General features: G+C 35.8%; 2 protein-coding genes across 2 annotated transcripts; both read right to left on the reverse strand.

Annotated features, from left to right (window-relative positions):
- Positions 1-337: 337 nt before the first annotated feature.
- LOC114088234 (olfactory receptor 4M1) lies at positions 338-1,279 on the reverse strand. Its single transcript, XM_027929822.2, has one exon. The coding sequence runs from the start codon at positions 1,277-1,279 to the stop codon at positions 338-340; it is 942 nt and encodes a 313-aa protein (XP_027785623.2).
- A 14,676-nt stretch (positions 1,280-15,955) lies between these two features.
- LOC114087891 (olfactory receptor 4S2-like) lies at positions 15,956-16,894 on the reverse strand. Its single transcript, XM_027929401.2, has one exon. It carries the CDS (start codon positions 16,892-16,894, stop codon positions 15,956-15,958), a length of 939 nt encoding a protein of 312 aa, XP_027785202.1.
- Between the last annotated feature and the right edge of the window lie 9,452 nt (positions 16,895-26,346).

Consider the following 26,346-nt stretch of genomic DNA (forward strand, 5'->3'; position numbering starts at 1 on the left):
TTTGTTTAATTATTTCTCAACCGACATTCTCCTCACAGCCCGAGTCTCTCTAGGGTAGTTGGTCAATGAACAATTAGTGAAAACATGTGTTTGGGCAGACCATTATTGTATCTCAAATTCTAATAATGATCTGCCAGATACTTCAGGGTGCATGTAAGTAAACTTGTTTCCACTCTAATGCCTTTTTTTCCCCATCATCATAAAGAAAAACAGAAGAAAATAATAATGAGAGAAACTCAGGTAAAATGAGGAAGTAAAGCAGCATTATTACCACTGCAAATGCCTCCTACTTTAGCTCAATGATCCTCAGAGGATTGGAAAATATGTCATTTATATTTCACTTCTCTTTACATAAAATATATCTGTTGACCAACTTCCTCATGGCTGTCTTTACTTCTTTGTTTCGCAATGTGTATATGATGGGATTAAGTAAAGGGAATATTACAGTATGGAATACAGACACTACTTTATCTAGGGAAAATGAGTCAAAGGGACGAGCGTAAATGTAGATGCTTGGTCCAAACATTAGCACCACGATGGTGATGTGGGAATAGCAGGTGGACACGGCCCTGTTGGTACTCTCACCTGAGCCTGAGTGCTTCTTGAGCATAACCAGAAGGAAGGCATAGGACATTAACAGAGCAATGAAGCACACCACGGAGATCAAACCGCTGCTGAAGATCATCACCAACTCTTCTGGGAAGGTGTTGGCACAGGCAATCCGGACAACCTGTGTGATGTCACAGAAGTAGCTGTCCAACTCATTGGGCCCACAGAAGGGAAGTCGAACAAGGAGAGCCACCTGTATTATAGAATGGACAAAGCCCCCCATCCAGGAGACAGCCACCAGGATACAGCAGAGACGTCTATTCATGATGGTAGCATAGTGAAGTGGGCGGCAGATAGCTGCATAGCGGTCAAAGGCCATCACTGTGAGCAGGAACATCTCTGAGGCTCCAACAAAGTGCAAGAAGAAGAGCTGAGTAATGCACCCACCAAAGGAAATTGTCTTTCTTTCCACAAAGAAGTCCACAAGCATTTTAGGGGCTGTGACAGAGGAATACCAAATATCAAGGAAGGCCAGGTTAGCCAACAAGAAATACATAGGAGAAGTCAGATGGGGATCAAGTCTGATGGTGCAAATGATAAGAATATTCCCTGGAAGGATGAATAAATAGAAGGATAGAAATATAAAAAAGAGGATTAGTTGTACCTCCCGAGTCTGGGATAGGCCAGTGAGAACAAATTCTGTCACCCTGGTGTAATTTGCAGTTTCCATTTCTTCAATTAGGTTTTTTTTTCCCCATAATATGGCTATGAAAAATAAAGAAATGATAATTACTCCAAATAACATTTAACTAGAATTATATCACTGTTTCCAAAGATTTTCCTCTACTTGCTGTTGTTGAGATTGCATTAGGATACAAATAGATTTGCTTACCCTGTTTTGTATTTGAAAAACCAAGATAGGGAGAAGTAAATGACAACCTTATACATTAGAAACATTGAACCATATGTAATGTATCAAATGTCTGAAAGCCAATCAGCTCTTCCATTCTATAAAATCCATTTTTTTTTTGAAAGTCAGAAGTAATCCTTCCTCCAAATATTTACATTGATAGGTAATATGTGCAATTTTTCTGAGTTTAGCCAAATTTCAGACTGGTAATTAGAAATGCAGCCTATTCTTTCTAGATCCTTTTTGTTGGGAAAACTTGCCAATTTGAAAACTTAACCTTGTGTTATAACATCACCTACACTGATCTATCCATATTTAATAACAGTGACCCCAGGGCTTCATGTGTATTGAATAACAAAAACTTTCAGTTTAATTCTTGCCAATAGGTAAACAGCTACCACCGACAGTAATCCAGGTTGTCTGTATGAAAATCTTTCTGACTGTGACCAGATCTTCAGTACCCACTAATACACTGATCTTGAAGTTTATCAACTGTCTTAGAAAGGCAGGAGGAAGGTATAGTCATCTGAAAAATAACTATGCTCATCAACAAAGCATATTTTACTATAATGATCCACTTTGCCATTTTAAGGAAAAAGTGGGGAAAAGATTACATTTAGATTTCTGCGTAAGGTCCAATATTGAATTCGACTCTTTATGTAGAAGAAACCCCATCAAATAAAAATGAGATAATCATTTTCTATCCAAATACATTTTCCCTTTTAAATAATGTTCAAAACTGCCACTCCAAAGCAAATATTTCTTGCAATCAACAGTCAATACTAGAACATTGCTTCTGTTTTCCTGATGTGATGACTTATAATACTGTCTCAGTGTTTCTTAAAACAAAAACAAAAACAAAAACAAAAAACAAACAGAAAATATGAAAAAGATAAGGTTTTATAAAAACAAATATATATATAACAAGTATTTACAGACACTATGCATACTATCAACTAAAAAAGCCCAGTGTTTCTCCCTTGGGACCTACTGATTCAATTTGCACATAATTTTAATGAACATAAATATATCACTTTCAATATGCTGTATAAGAACTGTGTTATGATGATGAGAGACTTAATAAAAGTAGACATACCAAGAAAACACCAGTATTTTCCAGGAATCTGATAGCAAGAAATGAGAGACGAAAATGAAAGCACTCTGAAAGCCCAGTATTGTGAGACTATTTAGCAAAGAAGCAAGTGTTCCCATGCTAGTGAATTGTCCATTATGGACCTCAGAGAGACAATCATGTTGAATGAGATAAGGACATTTAAAATTCAGTTTAGAAGGATTTTGATAAAAAGAAAAAAAACGCCTCCGGTTTTCAACCCTTCACTTTCTTAAAAACTTGGCTGTCTGCAATGACATAGTTTCTAAATTCCAGAAAACATTACTTTAACTTTACTATCTGGAGAAAGCTGCCCATAGCCTTTGTAACAACAGGGCAAAGATATGGTTGCAAATTCACGGGATACTCATTTACATACATTGATGAGTAAATTAAGAGTTTCATATCATTAAGAAAATATCCACATGGAGCATTTGGCACATTATGATTATTTGGTTCATTTGGATATTTTGATTTTATGCAAACAGATGAAGTGATTAGGTTATTTGCTCTTTTTGTTTTGTTTTGTTTTCATTTTTGTTTCTTGTGGTGCTAGGGATTAAACCCCTGGTGCTCCACATTCTAGGCAAGTGCTGTACCACTGAGCTATACCCCAAACTTTTTAGTTTTATTTTGGGACAAGATCTGGCTAAGTGACCTAGGCTGACCTCAAATTTGCCATTCTCATGCCTCAGCCTCCTGAGTAGCTGTGCTCACAAGAGTGCACCAGCACACCTGGTTAGTTTTTTTTTCTGCTTAATTAAATAATAAATTTCTTATTATTAAAAGGAGAAGAATATTTTGAAGCAGTAAATGCAATTACAAGACTCTAAGCATTTTTTTTTTTTCATTTTCACAGGGACAGCTATAGCATTCCAATCTTTGTTAGAAAGTCACCTTTTTCTCCTCTGTCCTATTCTGTACAATCCCATCAAAAAAGAAGTGGAAACTGTCACTAACCTACACAGAAATAATTTAGGTGAATGAGTGTTGATGTCTTGGAAAGACAGATGCACCTCAGGTATATTGAACAGAAAGGATCATTTTACCTTAAAAGGTATCAAAGAGATTTCCTTTTCACATTTCAATGCTCAGGATACAAGTGTCAAATTAGAAAGTAAAGATACATACTTTGCATCAACAACCAAAACTAACCTGATTTATTCCTTAGTGAAAAAATATAAAGCATTCATATCTCCCTCTCTCCTCATAATTATCAAGTTGAAAAGAAATATTTAACTGCAGCATCTCAATCCAACAGTCAGGCAGCCAATGAAGCCCTCTATTCCCGAAGAGGTGTGTGCATGTGTCTGTTATGTCACTACACATAACAGACACATGCACACACACACACACAATTATAACATACCACTTCAGTAAATATGAACATGAATTTATAAAATATTCAAAAATTGTGACCCTGGCCATCATCTGTCATTTAACACATGTCAAAACAAATCTTTACACGTGATATCAAAAGCTCTATCCCAGAATATAGAGTTCTGTGTCACTGTGAATTATAAATTTGTTTGTTCAGCAAATGTTTATTGAGGAACTACTGTGTGCTAACTGCTAACAATACATCAATGAGCAAGGAAGATGCAGCTTATACCTCATTGAACTTCTGTTCTAGAAACAGGGACAATAGATCAGTAAACAAATGAGTATATAAGTACAGTAAATCATTACCGCTAGTGACAAGGGACAAGAATATAAGATAAGGTAATTACAATGGAGAGTAAATGGTTGTGGTTTATGGTGGTATCTGGTAGTGTAGTGATGGAGTGTTTTGAAAAGCTTCTCTGATTTGACAACATTTCAACCAACTCTGAAGGTCAAGAGAAACACATTTTAGAAATGGAGAACAGTAAGTGTAAAGGATCTGCAGGAGGGGAAAGTTTCTGAGAACTGTGAAAGACTTGAAGCTGATAGAGGTACAAGAGCAGACTAAAGAGCCAAATTTTGAGTAATGGAACTCACGATAAGAAAATCCGATTTTAATAGCTTCCAGTACGGTTTAGAATAAAATCCAGGACGTTTATGAATAAGATTTATAATTTAGGAATATCACCCTGGCTGCTATATGAATAAAATTATAGTGAGATACGATTGCAGAAAACCTGAAGCTCAACTAAAGAGATAGCAACAGTTATTTACAAAAATGAATAGTTTGTTTAGAAAAATACAACTGGTAGGATTTAGTAGTGACTCTGCATATTTCTATTTTCAAACTACCAAAGTCAGCTGAAATTTGAACCCAAATCCCTATTTTAGGGGAAGGCCTTTCTTTTCCTCTGTGTCTAAAATGAGGCAGCTCAGGTACTATGAACAATGATTGGATTTACTACGCATATTTAGGTATGCTCTGTCACATTCTAAGAAAGACTGGGAATTGTGCCAATAAAATCCAGAGTGAGAAATTGCATTTGTGGGGAATTCTTGAGGGAGATGAGCCATCCATGGAGACTGAGTTAGGGCGTTTCTTTCTGAAGCTGCCATTCAAGAGGATATCTATTCCAAACCACCGCTTACTTTAAAGCACCTGGGTAGGTTGGTTAAGGAAATTTTATTTCATCCTGCCATCCACCCTGTACGCCTCCCCAATTTCTGGATATAAGCTGCTGTCCTTCAAACACCACCCAGTGAATTCCCGTTCTTCACTTAGTCTACAGGGATGTAGTATCTAGAGGATGACAGTAACACCTAGGAGTACAGGTTCTTCCCTGTGGTGAGTGAACTATGAACTCTACTCAAGGGAACCAGTGGTTTGGGGAAAACTAGGAATCTGTGCAGAAATTCTTCCTTATTCACAATACAATATTCATCCATGAATCTAGCCAGCCTCTGAGCAACCACACAGAGAATTCTTATCTCATCAATTTGAGGAATCTAAGAAGGCTATCACATAGATCCTGAAATAGTGAAAAATTAACTGAATCAGGAAATACTGGCTTACTGTCTTACAAGAGAGTTTTTTTTTTTAATCATTGTCCATTCATTTTCCTCAGATGGATATGTGAGTGAATCAGTCAGCATCTCCCAGAGTAAGTCAGTCACCCTGGCCACTCTAGGTAACTGCAGAGCTCACAGCCAGAAGGAATGCTTTCAGTATCTACTTCAACAACATAGGAAGAAGGATTAAGCTGAAACTGAGAGACAAGGAAAACAGGGGCAGAGAGGGGGGTAATATTAATGAAGGAAACAAGCTATAAAAGGAAAAGATAGCAGTACTATTTTTTTCTAAGGATGGCAACATTACATTGTTATGGGTTACACAACTACCAACAGGTAGACTTTTAAAAATATTATATAATAGAGAAAACAGTCCCTAAATAGATTCCTTCAAGTGATATTTTATTGAAAAACCTTCCCCAGAGAAGGAAGGGACATTAACCTCGGTAGTATAGGAGCTGTTTATCAAAGTAAAGGAAACACCGAGGGATGGGTGGTGAGATTGGGGTGGGAGTGCAGGGGAGAATGCAAATGAGTGCAGCAGGAAGGTACTAGATCTTTAGAAAATATATAGATATGAGAAATTATTTCCAGACACTCTCCTACACCATTTTTGAGGATAACCTGGTACTGAGGTATTTCTCTTATAACAGATACAGAGCATTAGTGCCTTGTTCTAACACAGCTGAACTACTTACTAGAGCATAAAGTTACAAAAAAAATATCTTTGAAATAGTGGAGTAAGGAATCAAATAAACAAGGTCATTATTTAAGGCTTTATTGTATCTTTACAACTTATAAATGTTCCATGCATGGAGACACGCATGCACACACATCTGTATTTTTAAAAATATTTCCAAATCTTCTCAAAGAATTCAGATTTTTAATAGAGTGAAGTACTGACTTATACCCCAGTCTGAGATGCACTGAGAAATAATTAAAGCTTTCATTCACATCATAGATCAGCCACACAAATCTCTTTGATGTTGAGAAAGTCATTCAACATTCTTCTAAAGCAGTTTCTACATAAAAATATGAAGAATTTTAACTAGAATTTTAAGAAATATTCTAGGTCTAAAAGGTTCTATGAAAATAAAATTAGATTGAGAGAAAAATCCACAAAGCTAAAGTAAAAATTATGTGAGAACCATGTGGAGGAGTCACAGTGTCACCATTGTAGATGTGTACAATACCTAAATAACGTGAAGTGGTTTTCCTACTCAAGAGAAATGGAGCTCGCCTGTCTTATTGTGTAACACAGTGAGGAGGGAGTAACAAAAGCATCTTCATTATCTAGATGGGTATGGGAGAAGCTGGGGACCTTGAATTTCATCAATAAGCTAGTAACAGAAAATACCAAGATGCATAAATTACCTTCATTTCCTGTACACATTGTTGCCTATGCATAGTAAATTAGTCAAGAAGAACTTATTTAGATTAGAGAAGGGTGGTTTTTAACATGACCATTTTTGAGAATAACCTGGTGCTGGGGTATTTCTCTTATAATAAATATGAATCATTAGTGCCTTGGTTCTAACACAGCTGAACTACTTACCAGCTGTGTAATCCTGGGAACTCATCTCTCTCTGCCTCAATGTGCCCCATCAGGGCAATGGGATTACAATAGCACCTACTTTACAGGTATTATTGTAAGGATTAATGAGTGAATCCATTTTGGAAAGCTTAGAAAAATATCTGGGACATAGATCAACCATAATAAATGATGATTATTGTTATCATTTCTCCTTTCAATATGGAAACCATCATCCTAACATATGCTTCCAAAACATTGCCCCTTAATATTTGCTTATTATTCTTGTATCTGGAAAACAAGGAACAAGACTAAGAAATAACTTAGAAATAACAATAGGAGCACCTGACTTCTAAACATCCCATCTTCTCCCATTTTTCCCAAACCAACAAACCTATGACTATTCATAAATCATTATTATTCAATCTCTTAGTCACTCTCAGAAAGTCTCCTTTCCAAAATACCTGAAATTCTGTCTGAGTCTGCCCTTCAACTGGTACTAGGGATTGAACCCAGAAGCCCTCTACCCTTAGCTACACCCCAGCCCTTTTTATTTCATCTTTAGAGAAGGTCTCACTAGATTTCCAAACTTGCAATCCTCCTGCCTTAACTTCAAGTCACTAGGACTACAGTTGTGTGCCACCACATCCTGTTGTCTGTCATTTCTAACAAACTCCATAGAGTTGTCATTTGGGCTCCCATGAACTATTACTTTGTTCACACTTCCAATAGAAATTTTCACTCATTGCATTGTAATTTTCAGCGTATATTTTGACCAAAATATTCCAGAGACTCTGAACCCTTTCAGGTTATGGAGCAGGTATACATCTGTCTAGTGCCTAAGTCTTGGCACACTAGGTACTCAATTTATATGTTGTATGGATAGATGGATAATTACATGGATTTTTTTTGCTGGGGGTGGGTACAGGGGATTGAACTCAGGGGGATTCAACCACTGAGCCACATTCCCAGCCTTATTTTGTATTTTATTCAGACTGAGTTGCTTAGTGCCTCACTTTTGCTGAGGTTGGCTTTGAACTTATGATCCTCCTGCCTCAGCTTCCTGAGCCACTGAGATTACAGGCATGCACCATCATGCCTGGTGATTACATGGATTTTTAGGTGAATAAATAAATTAACAAATTATTTCAAAGGGAAAAAATTTAAATACTTTCAAACATAATTGTTTTGCTAATTCATTTAACACATTTTTTTCTAGTTCTCCTTTATAAGACCCCATCTTGTTTCCTGGATTTTTTTAAAATACCTATTTCACCCTCTACTTTTAAGAGGATTTTTTAATTTTAAGTTTTTCTCTTGTTTTTAATTTCCTATTCAATTTCAACATTGTTATTACTACCAGTTCCAGTCCCTTCAAAATGAAATATCAAAGACCTCCCCTCCCTCACCCCCTTCACAGTGCTCACTTGAAAAGCAATCACAAGAAGTAACTAAAAGTCTCTGGGTATCTCCTGACTGTTTTCCAAGAGTGACAGTATTCAAATTTTTGGAAGATCCTCTTTGAGGACCCATAAATCAGAATAGTGTTCTATGTTTGAGCTTATTCAAGAATGGCTCATGTTCTAAGTATGAAATGATCCAGATGTCTTCTCCATGTCCTGTTCAGATACCAGTCTAAGCTGATTTATTTGGTGGGATCGAGCCAATGAAGAATCCATTTGTTCACCACTTCCAGGGATAAGCCCTGCTCTACCATTTCACTGCTTTCCCCTAAGACACTTCTTTACTTGAGACTTACTGCTTCTTATCTCTAACTTCTGAGCATTTACATCGTTATTCCAATCATTTTTACTATCTTGTTGTCTCAAAGATAAAGTGATTTAAGGAAACATTAAACAATATTCTTCCACCTACCAATTACTTTGCCAGTCTTGGTGTAGTCAGAGGCTATTAATGGTGGGAGGTAGAAGATGCCTCTTCCCACATCCATAATAGAGGGCTTTGTCACCAGTGTTTTGGTATATATCAGTTCCTGTCCTGATGTAACAATGGGATAACTAGCACCATGGGTTTTCACTATGAAAATCAAGTCTCTAGAGGCCAGAGACAGCCAAGTAAAAATAAGACCCAGAGGGAATAATTTTAAAGTTTATGTGTGCTTCATCCAATGAGCATAGAAACACAACTTTTGTGTTACACAGAACAAGACAAGAATTTCCCAGGCTTCAAGGCGGAAAATGTGATGGCAAATAATAGACCCTCTAGCATAAAATGTGCATTTCTAATCGACTGTCCGAGACTGTATTATTTAGAGATGCTTGATCCTTGGGGAAATGGAGATATGTTCAAATGCAATAGTAATACTGTATAAATTGTTTGAATATTTTGCCCATGTTTGCAAGAAAGGAATTACATATTAACTCCTAAGCCAAAGTATATTTCTAACTTTATTCAGAGTTTTCTACACGTGCTTAATAATTACCTACATGTCACTGAGCATTCAATGAATAAAAAGAGAAAAATAATATCTACAAATCAACTTATAATTGACTGCCCTATATATAAAACCAAAAATAGTTGTTTGCCTCTATAATCAAGAAATAACAGCTTTCACAGCAATTATCCTTCCACTTATGAATGTTGTGAGTTATAAACTATATAATCAGTTAAAGGAGAGCAAGAATTTTGTTGCACCAATTCCTGCCCAACAAAATTGACCATAGTAAGTAGTATACTGTAAATATTAAGTGAATGTGTGATTAACTACATTGTATTTTATTACATCTATGATCTTCATTCTCATATGCTAACATTAATTACTTTCTCACAGTGTTTACTTTAACAAATAAAATACTATAAGGAATATCACTGGGTTTTACCTTAGTTTTATTCTATCAGACTGATAACAATCTCATATTTTTCAGAAATTATTCTCCTAAAATCACTTGTTTGAGACCAAATAAAATAATCAGTATGAGGTTGATAAAAAAACAATGAAGAGGGGCTGAGGTTATGGGGTTATTGCCTCACACATGCGAGGCACTGGGTTCAATCCTCAGCACCACATGAAAATTAATAAACAAAACAAAAATGTTTTTAAAGAAATCATATAAAAGTACAAATATACTTTTTTAAAAAAAGCAGTGAAGAACAATGGAAAAGGAAAAACACAAATATATTCAACAGATTACTATATACTTAGAAGTATTCTACATGAAAATACAAATATTGCCAATTTAATTTCATTTGAAATTTCACAAAATATTGATGTTTTTTATCTTATTTTTTGGCTAAATAATCCCATGAAGTTTGATGAACAAACATAGAAAGCATCCTTTTTTGAATTATATTTGAGAACTGCAAAATTTGCAATATTTTAACCAAAATTAATAGCAAAATATTTTTTTAAAAACCACCTAATTTAAAAATCATAAAATTAACTCTGAATAGCCAAAGAGTTATTTAAGAAGCTAAAGCAGTAAGTAGGAGAAAACCCCCAAGTACAAGCAAGCAAAGAAATCGGAGAACAGTTTTATTTTGCCTGTATGATCTCATTTCTCAGACTGGCAGTGCTCAGCATAGAGAGAAAACTACCTGGCTTGTGTGTTCTCCTCACAGGGAAAAGGCAAGGGAGGTGAATAATCAGTCTAACCATCCTACTGGGACAAAGCCCAGGCAAAAATTTTCAGTTTCTCCCTAACCAGATTGCTAGAGAGATTGACCATGACAGTTGTGTGAAAATGAATAGAATAAAAAGGAAGTATCAGGACCATCAATATCAGCCATATGGTGAGAATCAATGTGGTCTCCATATCCCACTCTAAGCAGGACTCCAGTGGCCTTCTGTGCTGAGAAACTCAGTACATCCTGCAGTTACCACAGATTTCACCACCAAGTAGCATGAATAATTTCTGCTGTAGATACTCTATAGCAGTTGACTTCAGAGTGTCCCAGCAACTTTTGTCACTGAGATTAAAGATCACGACTGTTTTAGTCAGCATTTTTGTCACTGTGACACAACAAGAACAAAGAAAAAAATAAAAAGTTTATTTGGGACTCATGGTTTCAGAGGCCTTAGTCCACAGATGGCCAAACCATTGCTCTGAACACAAGGTGAATATGGATATCATGGCAGAAGAGGGGAAGCAGCTCTGAACATGGCGATCAGGAAGCAGAAAGAATTCCTGTCACCAAGAACAAAATATAAACCCCAAAGGCATGGCTTTTCCAGCCACACCCAATCTGCCCACAATTACCACCCAATTAATCCATGTCAATGAATTAATGCAGAGATTAGATTAAGGCTTTCAAAACCCAATAATTTTACCTCAAAACTTTCTTCAGTTGTCTCACAGATGAGCTTTCAGTGAATACCTCATATCTAAATCATAACAACCACAAAACAGGGAAATATGACATCACCTGTGAATTGCCTAACAAAGAATTCAAAATAACAAGACGCATGGCCAGGTATGGTGGCATGTGCCTGCTGTCCTAGCTACTTAAGAGGCAGAAACTAGAGAATTATTGAGCACAGGTGGTAAAAAAAAAAAACAGGGCAAAGTAGTGAGACTCATAATTCAAAAGTCAAAAAAAAAAAATGAACAAGCAAAAAAATCAAGGCAAACCAAATGAAACAAAAACCAGACACATGCACCAATGGAACAATCCAACAATAACTCCATGCATTTACCCAAGTGATTTTTAACAAAAGAGACAAGAAGACCTGGACACAGTGGCACACTCCTGTAATCCCAGTGCTCAGGAGGCTGAGGCAGGAGGATTGTGAGTTCAAAACCAGCCTCAGCAACAACAAGGCACTAAGCAACTCAATGAGACTCTGTCTCTAAATAAAATACAAAATAGGTCTGAGGATGTGGTCAGTGGTTAAGTGTCCCTGAGTTCAATCCCCAGTAACAAAAAGAAAAAAAAAAAACCAAGAAGACATACGAGGAAAAGGCAGTCAAAACAATAAATGGTACTAGGAACCTGGATATCCACATGCTGAAGAATAAAATGACCTCTATCTCTTAATAGTTACAAATATCAACTCAAAACAAATTAAAGGCTTTAAATGTAAGATTTGAAACTATGAAAATACTAGTAAAAAACAAAGGACAAATATTTCAGAATTTTGGATTGGGTAAGGGCTTTTTTAGAAATAACTCCAAGTGCATAAGAAAGAAAAGCAAAAATTGATAAATAGAATTCTATCAAACTAAAATTGTTTCTTCATAGAAAATGAAACAATCAGAGAGCAAAAAGAAAAACTACAGAATAAGAAGAAATATTTTAAAACATTATATCTAACAAGAAATTAATATTCAGGATACATACATAAGAAAGTAAAAAAAAAAACTCAACAGCAAAACAAAAATAAAAATCAAATAAAATACACCATAGATCTAAATAGATATGTCTCAAAGGAAGTCCTATAAAATGGTCAACATATATATGAAAAATACTGAGAATTAGTAATCATCAGGGAAAAGCAAGTCAAAACTACAATCAGATACCTCACTTAGAACTGTTATTATCAAAAATACTAAAGATAAAACATGCTGATGAAGATGTGGAAAAAAAGAAATCCTTACACACTGTCTGTGAGAAATTGAATTAATATATCCACTATGGAAAGAATACAAATGCCTCATAAAACTAAAAACTACCACATGATCCAACAGTTCCTATGTGGGTGTGTATTAAAAGAAAAGGAATTCACTAAGTCAAAGAGATAGACATCTTCACTCCCATGTTTATTGCAGCACTTCCATATTATCCAAGAAATGGAAGCAACTGTAGTTTCCATTGAAGTATAAACAAAGAAAATATGGCTCATGTACACAATGAAATACTATTAAGCCATAAACAAGATGAAATTCTGTCATTTGTGACATCATAGATGGGCTTAGAGGACATTCTGTTAAGTGAAATAAGCCAAGCACAGAAAGAAAAAAGAATGCATGATCTTACTCCTACAGGGAATCTAAAAAAAGTTGATCTCCACTCACAGATGTTCTAGCAGAGCAAAGAAAGCAGAAGGGAGACATTTAAAAGAAACAATAAATAAATAAATAAATAAATAAATAAATAAATAAATAAATAAATAAATAAATAAATCTTTAGAACTGAAAGGTTTAAGGCTCTGGATATTAAAGACCTACTGAGTGCCACCTCAATTAATTTTCAAAAATGCCAAGACATGCTATCATGAAATTTTGTTACCCTAGAGACTGAAATTATAAAATCATTAGGAAAGAGAAAATACACTGGCTACAAATAATGAAGCAAAAATCTGAATATTGTAAGAGCAAAACTAAACCTACAATACAAGAGGATCTTCAAATAGATTTTCAGATTAAAAAATCTACATAGGACAAGGCCAGCCATCAGATTCAGGAAAAAAGAATAAACATTTTGAATCATGCAAGATTAATAAAATTTACTTCCTAGATGTTCTTTGAGAGTGTTGAGCACTGTGACACAGCAAAACAAGAGGAAGAGACAGGATCAAGAATTCAATGCAAGCTGGGCACGGTGGCCCATGCTTACAATCCCAGTGACTCAGGAGGCTGGGGCAAGAGGACCGTGAGTTCAAAGCCAGCCTAAGCAATTTGGTAAGCCCTTGTTTCTAAATAAAGTATTAAAAAGGTCTGGGAATATGGCTTAGTGGTTAAGCACCCCAAGGTTCAATCCCCAGTACCAAAAAATAAATAACAAAATGCAGGGAGGAGGCAAAGGCACGCACTCTTCAGGTGACAGCTGTAGTTGGCATAGTGGGCAACAGAAATGGAAAAAAGCAGAAGGATATTTGTTTTGGTGCCGGGGATTGAACCCAAGGCCTCCATGCTCCTCAGCCCATCCTTACGTATCTTAAAGCCAAGATGACAACTTTCTATTTGTAAATCATATGTCTCTATTGGCAACTAGGGGTGAGTTATAGAAAGACAGCACAGGAGAGTGAACTATTTCTTTCTCTTAATCTCCATTACCACCCCTGTACCTGACCATTCCCCTGACCAGTGTCCAAAACACCTCAGAGATTCCAGGAGGTGAGTTTCTCCTCAGCATTCTTGTTAGTTCTTTAGAACCAGGCTCATCGAGCCTGCCTTGTCTCTGCCTTCTCTCTTCCAAACGTTTCTTGGAACCTTGTCTGCTGTTCTAACCTCTGTCCTGTCTTCTTTATTTTGTTGATCTGAACTTTTCCCCCGACTATTGTTATAGTTGTTGTTTATATTATTATACTTAGCTCTTAGGAGAACACCCAATATAACTGGCCATTTTAATTATAATTTCAGTGTGTTTCTGGTCTATCTTAAAAAATCAGGAGTTATAAGAGCAAAAAAGTGACTTTTGGAACAGGGAAAGAAAAATTAAAAATGAGTATAAGGAAATACAAAGAAACATTAATGGTGATGGTGTGTAGAAGGGCTAAAATATGGAGAAACCACCTCAAAGGGTTTTCAAAAGAGCCCCACAGTTACTATTGGCATCCCCTAGTTCATGCCCAGCTGCCAAAGACAGACAGAACAGAGCAAAATTTCCCCAGAACTACCAGAAATAGTCAGGTCTCAGTTACTAAGAGAAATAAAAGGAACAGTGAATACTGGGACGGCAACTGGGAAACTGGCAAGTGCCTAATGTGAAGCCATCGCTACGCAGTACATTAAGAGTAGAAAGCAATGTGTATTATTTATACCCTTGATCAGTTGTAGAAATGAGGTTAAAACCACTAACAATAAATCAAAAATAAATGTCTAATAATGTTTTATGAGTTTATACAGGGTTTCATAAAGCCTACAGAAAATAAACATTGGACAAAAATAAACATCTCTGAACTCCTGAAAGATACCAGACTAAAAATCTAAAGTAATTCCTCAGAATAAAAATGCCTTTTGAGGATATCCAGCTGTTTTCAAGCTTTACAAATAAAACTTTAGAAACAAAATGAATTTATTCCATTTTGTCCTTTTTGAGTATTGAAAACAGTTTTAATCAAAATTTATAATAGAACCACAAGTTCTTGACTTAGTCCTTTCAACAGTTCAAATACCAGTTCATTTGGTTTTAATTAATCTAGTCTGTGTGTTGGGAAAAAAATAAAAGTAAGATTGCTTTAGTAAAAATATGACTACATTACTGAAGTGGGAAAGTACTCAAATTCTCCAAAAGGGACTTTTTAGAAAATTGCTTTCCATTTCAACATATGTAAAATTCCCTCATTTTTTTTCCTAGACAGAAACCATTCTTTGAGCAGTTCTTCAATTTATACTAACTCCTTCATCATAGGTAGCATATATGTCTACATTTGTTATATATCATATTAAAATTATTTTTTTATAAATCTGCCTCTCCTACTAGATTTTATGATATTTGTGAGAAAGACGTAAGAAAGCAGAAGGAGGGGAGGGAACAAGAATGCAGCTCCCAGGAAGTTAGACTTTCTCTAAGAGAAAGAATCTGATTTCCTGGAACTCTCATTCCCTTGTACCACCATCTGAAAGTGCCAAATAGTAGTTTACTGCGTGTTTCATGCAGATAAAAGTGATTTGAGGGCTGGGGCTGTAGCTCAGCAGCAGAGTGCTTGCCTAGCATGCGTGAGGCACTGGGTTCGATCCTCAGCACCACATTAAAAAATAAATAAATAAAATAAGGCATTCTGTCCATCTACAACTACAAAAATAAAAATTAAAAAAAAAAAAAAGAAAGTGGTTTGAAGCAGGGAAAGGAGATTCTGAGGAGTGTCTTCCACTATAGGTAAAAGAGGATAAACCTTGCCTGTGTGGAAAAGTTTAAGTTTAACCCACCATATAGTAGATTCAAACTGTTCTCTGCTGGATGAAAAGTACAAGATAGTTTCAGGAACTAATTAGTAAAATTTTGACAAATTAGTAACCACTGAAGGTACCAGCTAATTCTCTGCTTTTGCAGTTCTGACAGACTATCTCTTCTGCTTCTCCTTCAAAGAGGACTTGTGGCTCCAGAGACGCCTCATGGCATTCTTCACATCTCCATTCCTCAGAGTATAGATAAGTGGGTTTAGCATTGGGGTGATGGTGGTATAAAACACAGACACAGCCTTATCCAGTGGAAAAGTGGTGGATGGGCGGAGATAAATAAAGATACAAGGGACAAAGAAGAAAGTTACTACTGTCAGGTGAGATCCACAGGTAGAGAGAGCTTTGCGACGGCTCTCTGCAGACCGTTTCCGAAGGCTAAATAAAATGACCGTGTAGGAGGTCAGAAGAATAAGGAAACACCCCAGGGAGATGAGACCACTGTTAGCCACCACCAACATATTTACCAGGGTTGTATCAGCACAGGCAAGTTTTAGGACTGGGTGGACATCACAGAAGTAATGATCAATGACCTGAGCATGGCAGAAGGGCAGCTGAAAGGTCAGGAGGGTCTGGACAAAAGAATGACCCAGGGCCCCCAACCAGGACAGTGATGCCAAGAGGGTGCAAACATTGGCGCTCATGATGGTTGTATAGCGAAGGGGGTGGCAGATGGCAGCATAACGGTCAAAAGCCATGACAGTCAAAACAAAAATCTCAGCACATCCAAAAAAGTGGAAGGTAAACATCTGAGTTATACAGCCCCAGTAGGAAATGGTCTTTTTGTCAGAAACAAAGTCTGCAATCATCTTGGGTGCAGTGGCTGAGGAATAGGCAATGTCCACAAAGGACAAATTACTGAGAAAGAAATACATGGGTGTGTGTAGCTGGGGATCAGAAAAGACTGTAAGCAAAATGAGTAAGTTTCCCACCATGATCACGATGTAGAAGAAGAGGAATAGGGCAAAGAGTATCAATTGCACCCCAGGGTCTTGGGAAAGTCCCAGGAATATAAACTCAGTGACATTGTTGGCGACTTCCATGGGTCCCCAGGCAGGATGGACTGCGAGTGGCTCTGTTTAACTGCAAAAATGAACACAAGTTATAATCATTGTATGCATGGGCAAACATAACAGGAACAATTGCATGAAAATATCTAAGTGATGCTACGTATGGTGGAGACAATGCTTTATATTTCCTAAACATAATTTATGCACGTTTTTCTCATCGATTTTATTGACTCACATTAAACAATTTGTTCCACTTGGTTTTTCATTTTCTGGTTCTTTTCTATGAAACAAGAACACACCTAGGACTAGCTCTAGCTCATTGGTTCCTTCAACAGAGAATATCCAAGAACACACCTCTCTCTCCCTTTTCTCTTCCTCTACTTCCCTTCTCATCTCCTTTGTCACCTCCACTTCTTCCTTCTCCTAAGGAATTCTCTTTGGAATGAAAAATCTAAAATTATTTATTAAGTGGATAAATTAAGTTTTGAGACCTTAGATAAAAACAAGAAGTCAAAATCTAAGATTGTGTGTCTTAAATTCTTGACAAATCTTTTTAATACAATATATAGGCAAAGCACCTTTAGAAAAGTGATATTCTATTTAACCAAGAGAGGATGACTCCATTTCCAGATTTTAAATTGGATTAAAAGGTTCAATGCAATTAAAATTTAAGTTACTTTCAGTGTTTGAGAGCAACACAGACAGTGGCCTCCTCCTTACATACAACTCTTGCTTGTAAGTCAAAATTGGGGGAATTTGAGTCCTTACCTTTGACCTGCATGTGAAAATTTTTTTTTTACTTGCCAATAGGGGACACACGAGGAGTGGTTAAATTATATGGAGAAATACTTTGTTCTATGCTGCTCTAAATAATGGAAAAGTTTAAAATTTGAGGTCCATATCATTCTCAATCTCTATGGCTTGAAAAAAGACTCAAATAAATGTCCTTGTAATCATAGATAAGAGTTAGGAATAAAAGTTTCATAGAGATAATGTTTAAATGGTGGTTAAAAATTAATGTCCAATGCCATTTTATATAGTATATATGAAGGCTGAAGGCATACAAATAAAAGTTGTAAATAAGAATAATCAGAAAAGAATTATTAAAAGAGACAGTTCATAAGACAAGATCTAAAGAAGGTCTTCAGAATAAGAATTGCTTTTTATGACATATTGCAAATTACTACTATTCTCCATCATTCCTAAGAACTTAAATTTTCAGCATGGAAAGTGGAGAGAACATTGTCCAGGAGCTGGAGGGTATAAGTTTGGATATGTCCACCAAATGGATTACTTTGGGTAAAAAAAAATCTGTCTTCTGTGAATCTGTTTTCTCATCTATAAAAGATGGACGATGAAATTATTGTTTCAGAATTAAATGAGATTGTCAGGGTAACTTCTTTGTATTTATTGTTTTTCTTCATAATTTGAATCTATAAAGTAGGATCTCTATAAGTAGAATCTATTCAGTTGTTATTAAAAAGTTAGATAACTACTAGAAATTATTAAAATTTTTATAAAACTTTATTCCCAAGATAATAAACTATAATATCTTCCTGTCTTTAATGTGGGGATACTATGAGTACTGGTACTGATCAACGTTTACTGAACACTCTTCTATATGCAGAATTTTGTACTAAACTCCTGACATATGTCACCTTATCTTCATAACAACATCACAATTTTATTATCTGCATTTTACACAATAAAATACCAAAGGCTAAAGAAACTTTGTAAATTGTCCAACATAATGGTCAGAGATACATATAATACACATCTCTTTAATAAATGATAGAAATATTATATGTATAGATAGATAGATAAATGCACTAATTTAAAAAAAAACTGAATTTTAAAAATCAATTGCTCTCTTATGGTACAAAGTCCTTCCACTGTAGAATATGCTTCATATCTCTAAATTCTTTGAATATTTTGTACACCATACTAGCAAAGCTCCATTTTTCTCAGTCATCACCAATAGGAAAATCATAAAGATTAAAAAAGAAAGTTTAGGTCAATAGAAAACACTTAAGTTCTGCTAACTATATGCCAGGTATTACTTTAACCACTTTCATTATACTAATTCATTTAATTCCCATAATAATTGTGTGTAAAAGAGTACATCAATATTTTCAGACTATCAGTATTACCCCTCTCAAAGATAAGGAAACTGAAGCACAAAGAGAGTAAGAAACTTGCCCAAATTCATAGTGCAAGTGGTTGGCAGAGTTGGTATTTAAACATATACAATGAAACTTTTAAATTTATTTTCTTAACAACTTCTTTTGTGTTAGCTCTGATGGCATCCACACCACCAAATATCTCATTTGAAATTCTTAAATCTGGGGCTGGGGTTGTAGCTCAGTGGTAGAATGCTAGCTTAGCACGTGTGAGGCACTGGGTTCAATCCTCAGCACCACATAAAAATAAATGAATAAAATAAAGGCATTGTGTCCATCTACAACTAAAAATATTTTAGAAAAAGAAATTCTTAAACCTTTTACAATACTCAAAATAATATTGTTCTGCCAGTTGTGAAGAGTTTGTTTTTTTTAACTAAATAAGACACTCTTTAGAGACAAGAATACAGTTGTAAATGGCAATATCATTGTAGCATGCAGGGTTTGTCCCCATATTTTCTCAAACTAAACTTACAGGGGAGATCAACAGCAAGTGATGGGATGCTCCTTGTTAATCCAGACTATTTCTTTGACATGTGTCCACAATCAAATGGAGGAGGTCTACACGTATACTATCTTGGTTCTCAGTGATAAGGGGTAAGGAAGCCCAGGAGAGTTGAGGTCTTTCCAGAAGAGGTCATGCTGAGTGGAATAAAAAATGAGTTAGAGTTGACTTGATGATAAAGAGGGTATGGAGCAATCTGAGAAGGTGGACAGAAAAGAGTGGACAAGGCAGGAGAGACATTCCAGGCCTCATGAACAGTGTATGTGAAGTGTAAATCATGACAACTTCTATGGAGGATGCTAACAAGTTTGCTCTGACTCACCACAGAATCCACACAAGGAAGTATCTGGAGATGAGACTAAGAAGAAAACCTGACCAGATCATAAAGGTTTTCATGAGTTAAATAGAGGAGGAGTTTGAAATTTGTCCTGAATAATCCAGGGTACCATAAATTATACCATAGCAGCAGGGCAACTGGAATGGGAAGTGGCGGAGAAAAGTTAAAAAGAGGACACCTTCAAAATGGGGTCTACTGTAAATATAACTAAAAAGAACCAACTCAAAAAGAGAAAATCTGTGAGAAAGTGAAAATAAGGATTCCTGGGACTCAGTTTGCTGAGGTTCAAATTCCAGTTCTATCTCTTGTTAATGGTATAGATTTAGGCAAGTTATTTAACTTCCTTTGCCTCAGTTTTCCTCAGGAGTGAAATGAGGGCTGGGGATGTAGCTCAGTGGTAAAACATTTGCCCACCATATGCAAGACCCTGGGTTCAATCCCCAGCACACACACACACACACATAAAGGGGAAATTGTGGCTAAGAATAGTATATATCACTCAAAGTGTTGTAGGAAGTAAATATATATTACAAATAAAGCACTAATATACATGATATGCTTTAAATGAATATGTTGTCCTATTACACATCTTAGCTATTGGAGAACATGGAGACTGAGTGGAAAAACGCAGGCCTGGATAGGAGTGCTCTTAGTACACTAACCTTCTTACCATGTTCATCTCCTAATTCTAGTCAGCACATATATTCGTTAGAGTGAAACATTAGGAAATATAAATCATATTCTTGCATTGCTTTCTTTAAGAGTTCAAGCAAAGATATCCAAAGATTATTTGCAGGCCCTTTGATCTTTCTGAATGGTAGAAACTCAGCTTTATTTAGGAACACCCTCATCAGGTCATAAATTAATCAAATTTCAGAGATCAAAGTATTTCTACTATCCTCATTGTGAGAAAGAGCACAGGATTTAAAAAGAGAACAACTGGGGCTAGACTCACTGTCCATCTCTTTCAGGATTTGTAACTGTAACACAATTTTCCTACCTTCTGTTCACTTCAGAGTCCTCTTCGGTGAGATAATGCCACACACGGTGAGCGCAAATTAGATGACAGACATAAAAGTGACCTGCAGATCTAATCACTAGCATTTTAGTGGTGGCATTTCAGAATCAACAGTAGCAGATATCTGAACTCTGCACCACCATCTCTAGGGCACTGATCAGTTCCACTGTCCTGCCTAGGTGCTTAGGACAAATTTGGTCTCTTTAGGAAAAAGTCAGAGAATGTACGCTAGTTTTAATGGGATCTGTGCAGTTAAAGAAACAAGGTTGTTCCTTAAACTCCATGAGCTTGCCTAAATTGTTTAAAATAGAATAATTAGTAAAAAAAAAAAAAAAAAGGAAGAAAGAAAATGTAGCTTCTGAAATCCTCTGGGAAAAAGATTTTGTCTTAGATGCTCCAATGGATGAGTTAGAAAGGGCAGAGAGCAAAAATTCTGGATCTCCATCCTAACAGCAAGCTCCACCCCATGGAAAACTCATTGAGCAATAGTGTCCTTGACTTGAACATCCCTCACTAGACATTACCACACATGTGCCTGTTTTTATTTGGGCATTCAACATTAATTTATTATCTATCCATCCTAACTTGTTCCTCGCCTTGGCCATAATTGAGAAAACAGTGTATTAATAGTTTATGGAACTAAAAGGTACAGAATAATAACTTGAGCAAGTAAAGTTTTGAAAATAAATCTGCAAATGAGTTAATGGAACACAATATAGAAGCTGTGTAAGGTATTATCTCATTGATATTCTATGTTTTATACAGTATCAATATTAATTTATCCTTTCATCTAACAAATATTTATTAAGCACATTCTCTATTGCCTGGTATTGGGATGTGAACATAAAGGATAAATAAAACTCAATGCCTGATATAAACCCATTAATTTTAGGGTAATACCTTTAAATAACTTCCCCAAATCCTCTGACTGGGACATAGTTTATGTAAGTCACATACTTATATAGATAAAAAAAATCTTAGAAATCACTTGATTTTTATTCCACTCAATGAACAATAGGTAAAATAAATGAATCACAAAGAAGAAATTGAATTATCTAGGTTTTATTGTTCATGGTAAAGCTAGAACTAAATTCCAATTCAAATAATATTAATTCATATTTCAAACTGTAATATAAATTATTTCCAAAGTTACTTAGTAGAATTACTAGAGCAGATGTTAAAAAGCAGGCAAAGAGTTTTGAGATTTCTCTTTGTCCTTGAATGTAATTTGAATCAATGAAAAATTGCCCTTGCCTCTTTCACCCATGGTAAAGATGTCACTGCAGATGGAAACTTACTCTGGCTGTCTTCTTGGGTGTGGTCCACAATTCAGATTCAATAACCTGAGATCTCAGATAAAGAAGACTTTTTGAATAAAAATGTGATCTGTACTCAGATATTCACACTAAAAGGTGGAGATATGTACAGTAACATAAATGATGCCTCATTTGTGAATGTGTCATGAGTCCTTTTCTACAGGCTAAGAGATCCTGGTTCATTCCTCCTGCCTCCCTTTCCCTCCCCTCCTTTTCTTCTCTCTTCTCTTGTTTTCTCTCTCTGTCTCTTTCTCTCTCTTTCTAATTTCTCTCATAGAATTGTATGAGTTCACAACCATGCCATGGCTTCTGGTTTTAATCTACAAGAGCTTCCATCTGTGTTCCTGGTTGCCCGGAGGAAAAAACCTTCTCAGCAATTTTTATGCATCATCAGAACCCTGAGGGAATCGCTGGGCAAGTGGCTGGGTAGCATCTGGAGATTAATGGTAGGCAGAGAATGTGCAAGTGTAATCTACACTAAATAACTCCTTGCAAAACTATATTGAAGGTTACTTGACACGTAATAGTTAATAAATAGGCAATTCCCACAGTTTTGCATAAACTCCACAAAGTTAGGACAGGGGAGGAGAGGAGAAAGATGATGCTTAATCTCATCAACAACCCAACAACAGAATATTTTATTTGCTTATGAAACTATTAAAATATTTGAATCTATTTAAATTTTGCTGTAGGCACCTGAAGACATTGCCTTGGTCCTATTGTTGCATGAATGTGTTTCTAAGGGATTTGGGTCAAAGAAGCTTGACAGGAGTTGAGGATTATACCTGTGAAATTTAATAAAAAGTTTTTATGCTAAATTGTAGCAGGAACTTTCAGGTGAAGCCTAAAATTTAACCAGAAAATGTCTGAATAATACAATCATAACAAACATAGCATTTACTTTGGTTAGAGTGCTTTTTCTGAGGCAAAAAAGATTATCATATTACCACAAAATAATAAAAGTGCCATTTGTTGTTAACATTGTATTCCTCTATTACTCTAAGTTACAAATAGAGAGGTTGTTTAAAGAGGGAAAAATCTACTTGTGGCAGTCCTGTTTTTATCAGGTTTCTCCACTCAAATTTCTTTTGATATGGACATTGTCACATGCTTCAGTGACTGGCATGATACTATGTCAAAAATGGATAGTTTGAGAAAGCCTATTAAACAAAATATTAAAATAAAATGTGAATAAAATGTGGAGTGTAGTTAATAATCATCATCAATATTGCTTCATTAGCTGCGACAAATATGACATAATAAGGTAAAGCAATAAGAGCAGAAATAGACTGAGGTATATACAGAGTGTATATACCTATACTATCACTCTGTACTATCTATGCAACTTTTATATAAATCTCAACTTGTTCTAATTTTTTATTATTTAAATTAAGAAATAATTGCATAATATCCTTGGAAGTGTATTGTTAAACAGAACATTTAAAAACCATCTTGCTGACCAGCAGTCCCACACTGGAATCCAACCCCAGGCCTAGGACCACTCCCACCGACCCACACAGTAGCCCAGGGCTGGGTTAGGCCCACCACCATCCTACCGGCCTACCTGGGGGCCCAGGCCTAGCCTACCTCCATCTTGGGACACTGCAGCCATCGCCATAGCCCTCTCCACACAGTAGCCTCCACCTTGAAACAACAGACAAGGCCTAAAGGCAGGGCACCTTGGAGCATGCAGCCCAAAGCCATTGTAAGGCCCACTCTTTCAGCACCATCTCCGAAAGTGGTTGCATACATCTTGGGACATGCCTACTGCTATATTGAGTTATCTCCCCTATTGCCACCATCACCTTTAGTTGCAGTAGCATTCATTATGGGGCATTGGCAGGGACTGGAAGCCAAACAACCAAGGTGAGCTACAGGTAATCTGCATGGACACCACAAGAATATAGAGTAGAAATTGCAATACCTCAGATTCACACTGAAAGAAAACAAGCACATAGACAACATGAAAAAACAAGGGAAGAAACTGCCCCAAACAAACCAAGATACTACAAAATAGACTCCATGGACAGCACAGTTGGTGAAATGTCAGAGAAGGAGTTCAGAATATACATAATTAAAATGATCTGTGGATTAAAGAATGACCTAAGAGAGCAAATATAGGCAACTATGATCACACCAACAAAGAGATAATAGGGCAAATACAGGTAGCAAAAGATTACTTCAAGAAAGAGATAGAAATTTAAAAAAAAACAGAAATCCTTGAAATGAAAGAACAATATATGCAATAAAAAAATCAATAAAGAACATCACCAACAGACTAGATCACTTGGAAAATAGAACATCAGAAAATGAAGACAAAGTATACAATCTTGAAAATAAAGTTGACTACAGTGAAGATGATAAGAAACCATGAACAGAACATCCAAAAATTATGGGATAGCATCAAAACACCAAATATAAGATTTTTGGGGATAGAGGAAAGCACAGAGATTCAAACCAAAGGAATGCACAATCTCTCCAATGAAATAATATCAGAAAATTACCCAAACTAGAAAAATTAATGGGAAAATCAAATACTGGACACCAAATGTACAAAATTACAACAGATCTACACCAAGTCACATTATAATAAAAAATGTCTAGCATACAGAATAAGGATAGAATCTTAAAGGTCACAAGAGAGAGGAATCAGATCACACAGAGGGGGAGACCAATTCATATCTCAGCGGATTTTTCAACCTAGACCCTCAAACCCAGGAGATCCTGGAACAATATATACTAAGCTGTGAAGGAAAATGGATGCCAACCAAGAATCTTATATCCAGAAAAATTAAGCTTCAGATTTGATATTGAAATGAAAACTTTTCATGATGAACAAAAGGCAAAACAATTTACAGTGAGAAAGCCTACACTACAGAGAATTATAAGCAAAATATTCCAGGAGGAGGAAATGAAAATGAGCAAAGGAAATAACTACACTAAAGGAAAAGCCAATCAGAGGAGAAACCAAGTCAACCTAAAAACCAAAAATTAACAAAAACGTCCAGGAATACAAATCATATTTCAATAATGACCCTGAATATGAATGGCCTAAAACTCATCAATTAAAATACATAGACTGCAAGATTGGATTTTAAAACAAGATCCAACAATATGCTGCCTACAAGAGACTCATCTCATAGGAAAAGACATCCACAGACTGAAGGTGAAAGCATGGGAAAAACATGTACCACTCACATAGACCAGGTAAACAAGCAAGGGTTTCCATCCTCATACCAGATAAAGTGGAATTCAAACCAAAGCTAGTTAAAAAGGATAAAGAAGGACATTTCATACTGCTCAAGAGATTCATATATCAACAAAATATAACAATCATAAATATCTATGCCCCAAATAATGGGACATTTATGTCAAACAAACCCTTCTCAACTATAAGAACCAAGTAGATCACAACACAACAATATTGGATGACATTAATACACATCTTTCACCACTGGATAGATCTTCCAAACAAAAACTAAACAAAGAAACTATAGAACTCAATAATACAATCAATAATTCGAACTTAACAGATATAGATATAGATAGAATATTCCACCCATCAATGAGCAAATACACATTCTAAGCAGCTCATGGATCCTTCTCCAAAATAGACCATTTGTTATTCCACAAAGCAAGTCTTAGCAAATACAAAAAAGATAGAGATAGTACCCTGCATTCTATTTGATCATAATGGAATGAAATTAGAAATCAATGATAAAATTAAAAATAGAAGCAACTCCAACACCTGGAGACTAAACAATACACTATTGAATGATACATGAAGACATCAGGGAAAAGATAAACAATTCCTAGAGGTAAATGAGAATTCCAATACAATTTATCCAAATATCTGGGATACTTTGAAGGCAAGTGCATTAAAGTTCATTGCATTAAGTTCATTTATTAAAAGAATAAAAAATCAACAAATAAATGACACAACATAACATCTCAAAGCCCTAGAAAGAGAAGAACAAGCCAACACCAAAAGTAGTAGAAGACAGGAAATAATTAAAATCAGGGCTAATGGGCTGGAGTTGTGGTTCAGAGGTAGAGTGCTCACCTAGTATGCATTAGGCACTGGGTTAAATCCTCAGCATCACATAAAGTAAAATAAAGGCATTGTGTC

Source organism: Marmota flaviventris, chromosome 2 (assembly GCF_047511675.1).
Source record: "Marmota flaviventris isolate mMarFla1 chromosome 2, mMarFla1.hap1, whole genome shotgun sequence".
Taxonomy (NCBI): Eukaryota; Metazoa; Chordata; class Mammalia; order Rodentia; family Sciuridae; genus Marmota; species Marmota flaviventris.

Coding starts and splice junctions, on each gene's coding strand:
- LOC114087891 (XM_027929401.2), bottom strand. CDS start 16,894: ATGGAAGTCGCCAACAATGTCACTGAGTTTATATTCCTGGGACTTTCC.
- LOC114088234 (XM_027929822.2), bottom strand. CDS start 1,279: ATGGAAACTGCAAATTACACCAGGGTGACAGAATTTGTTCTCACTGGC.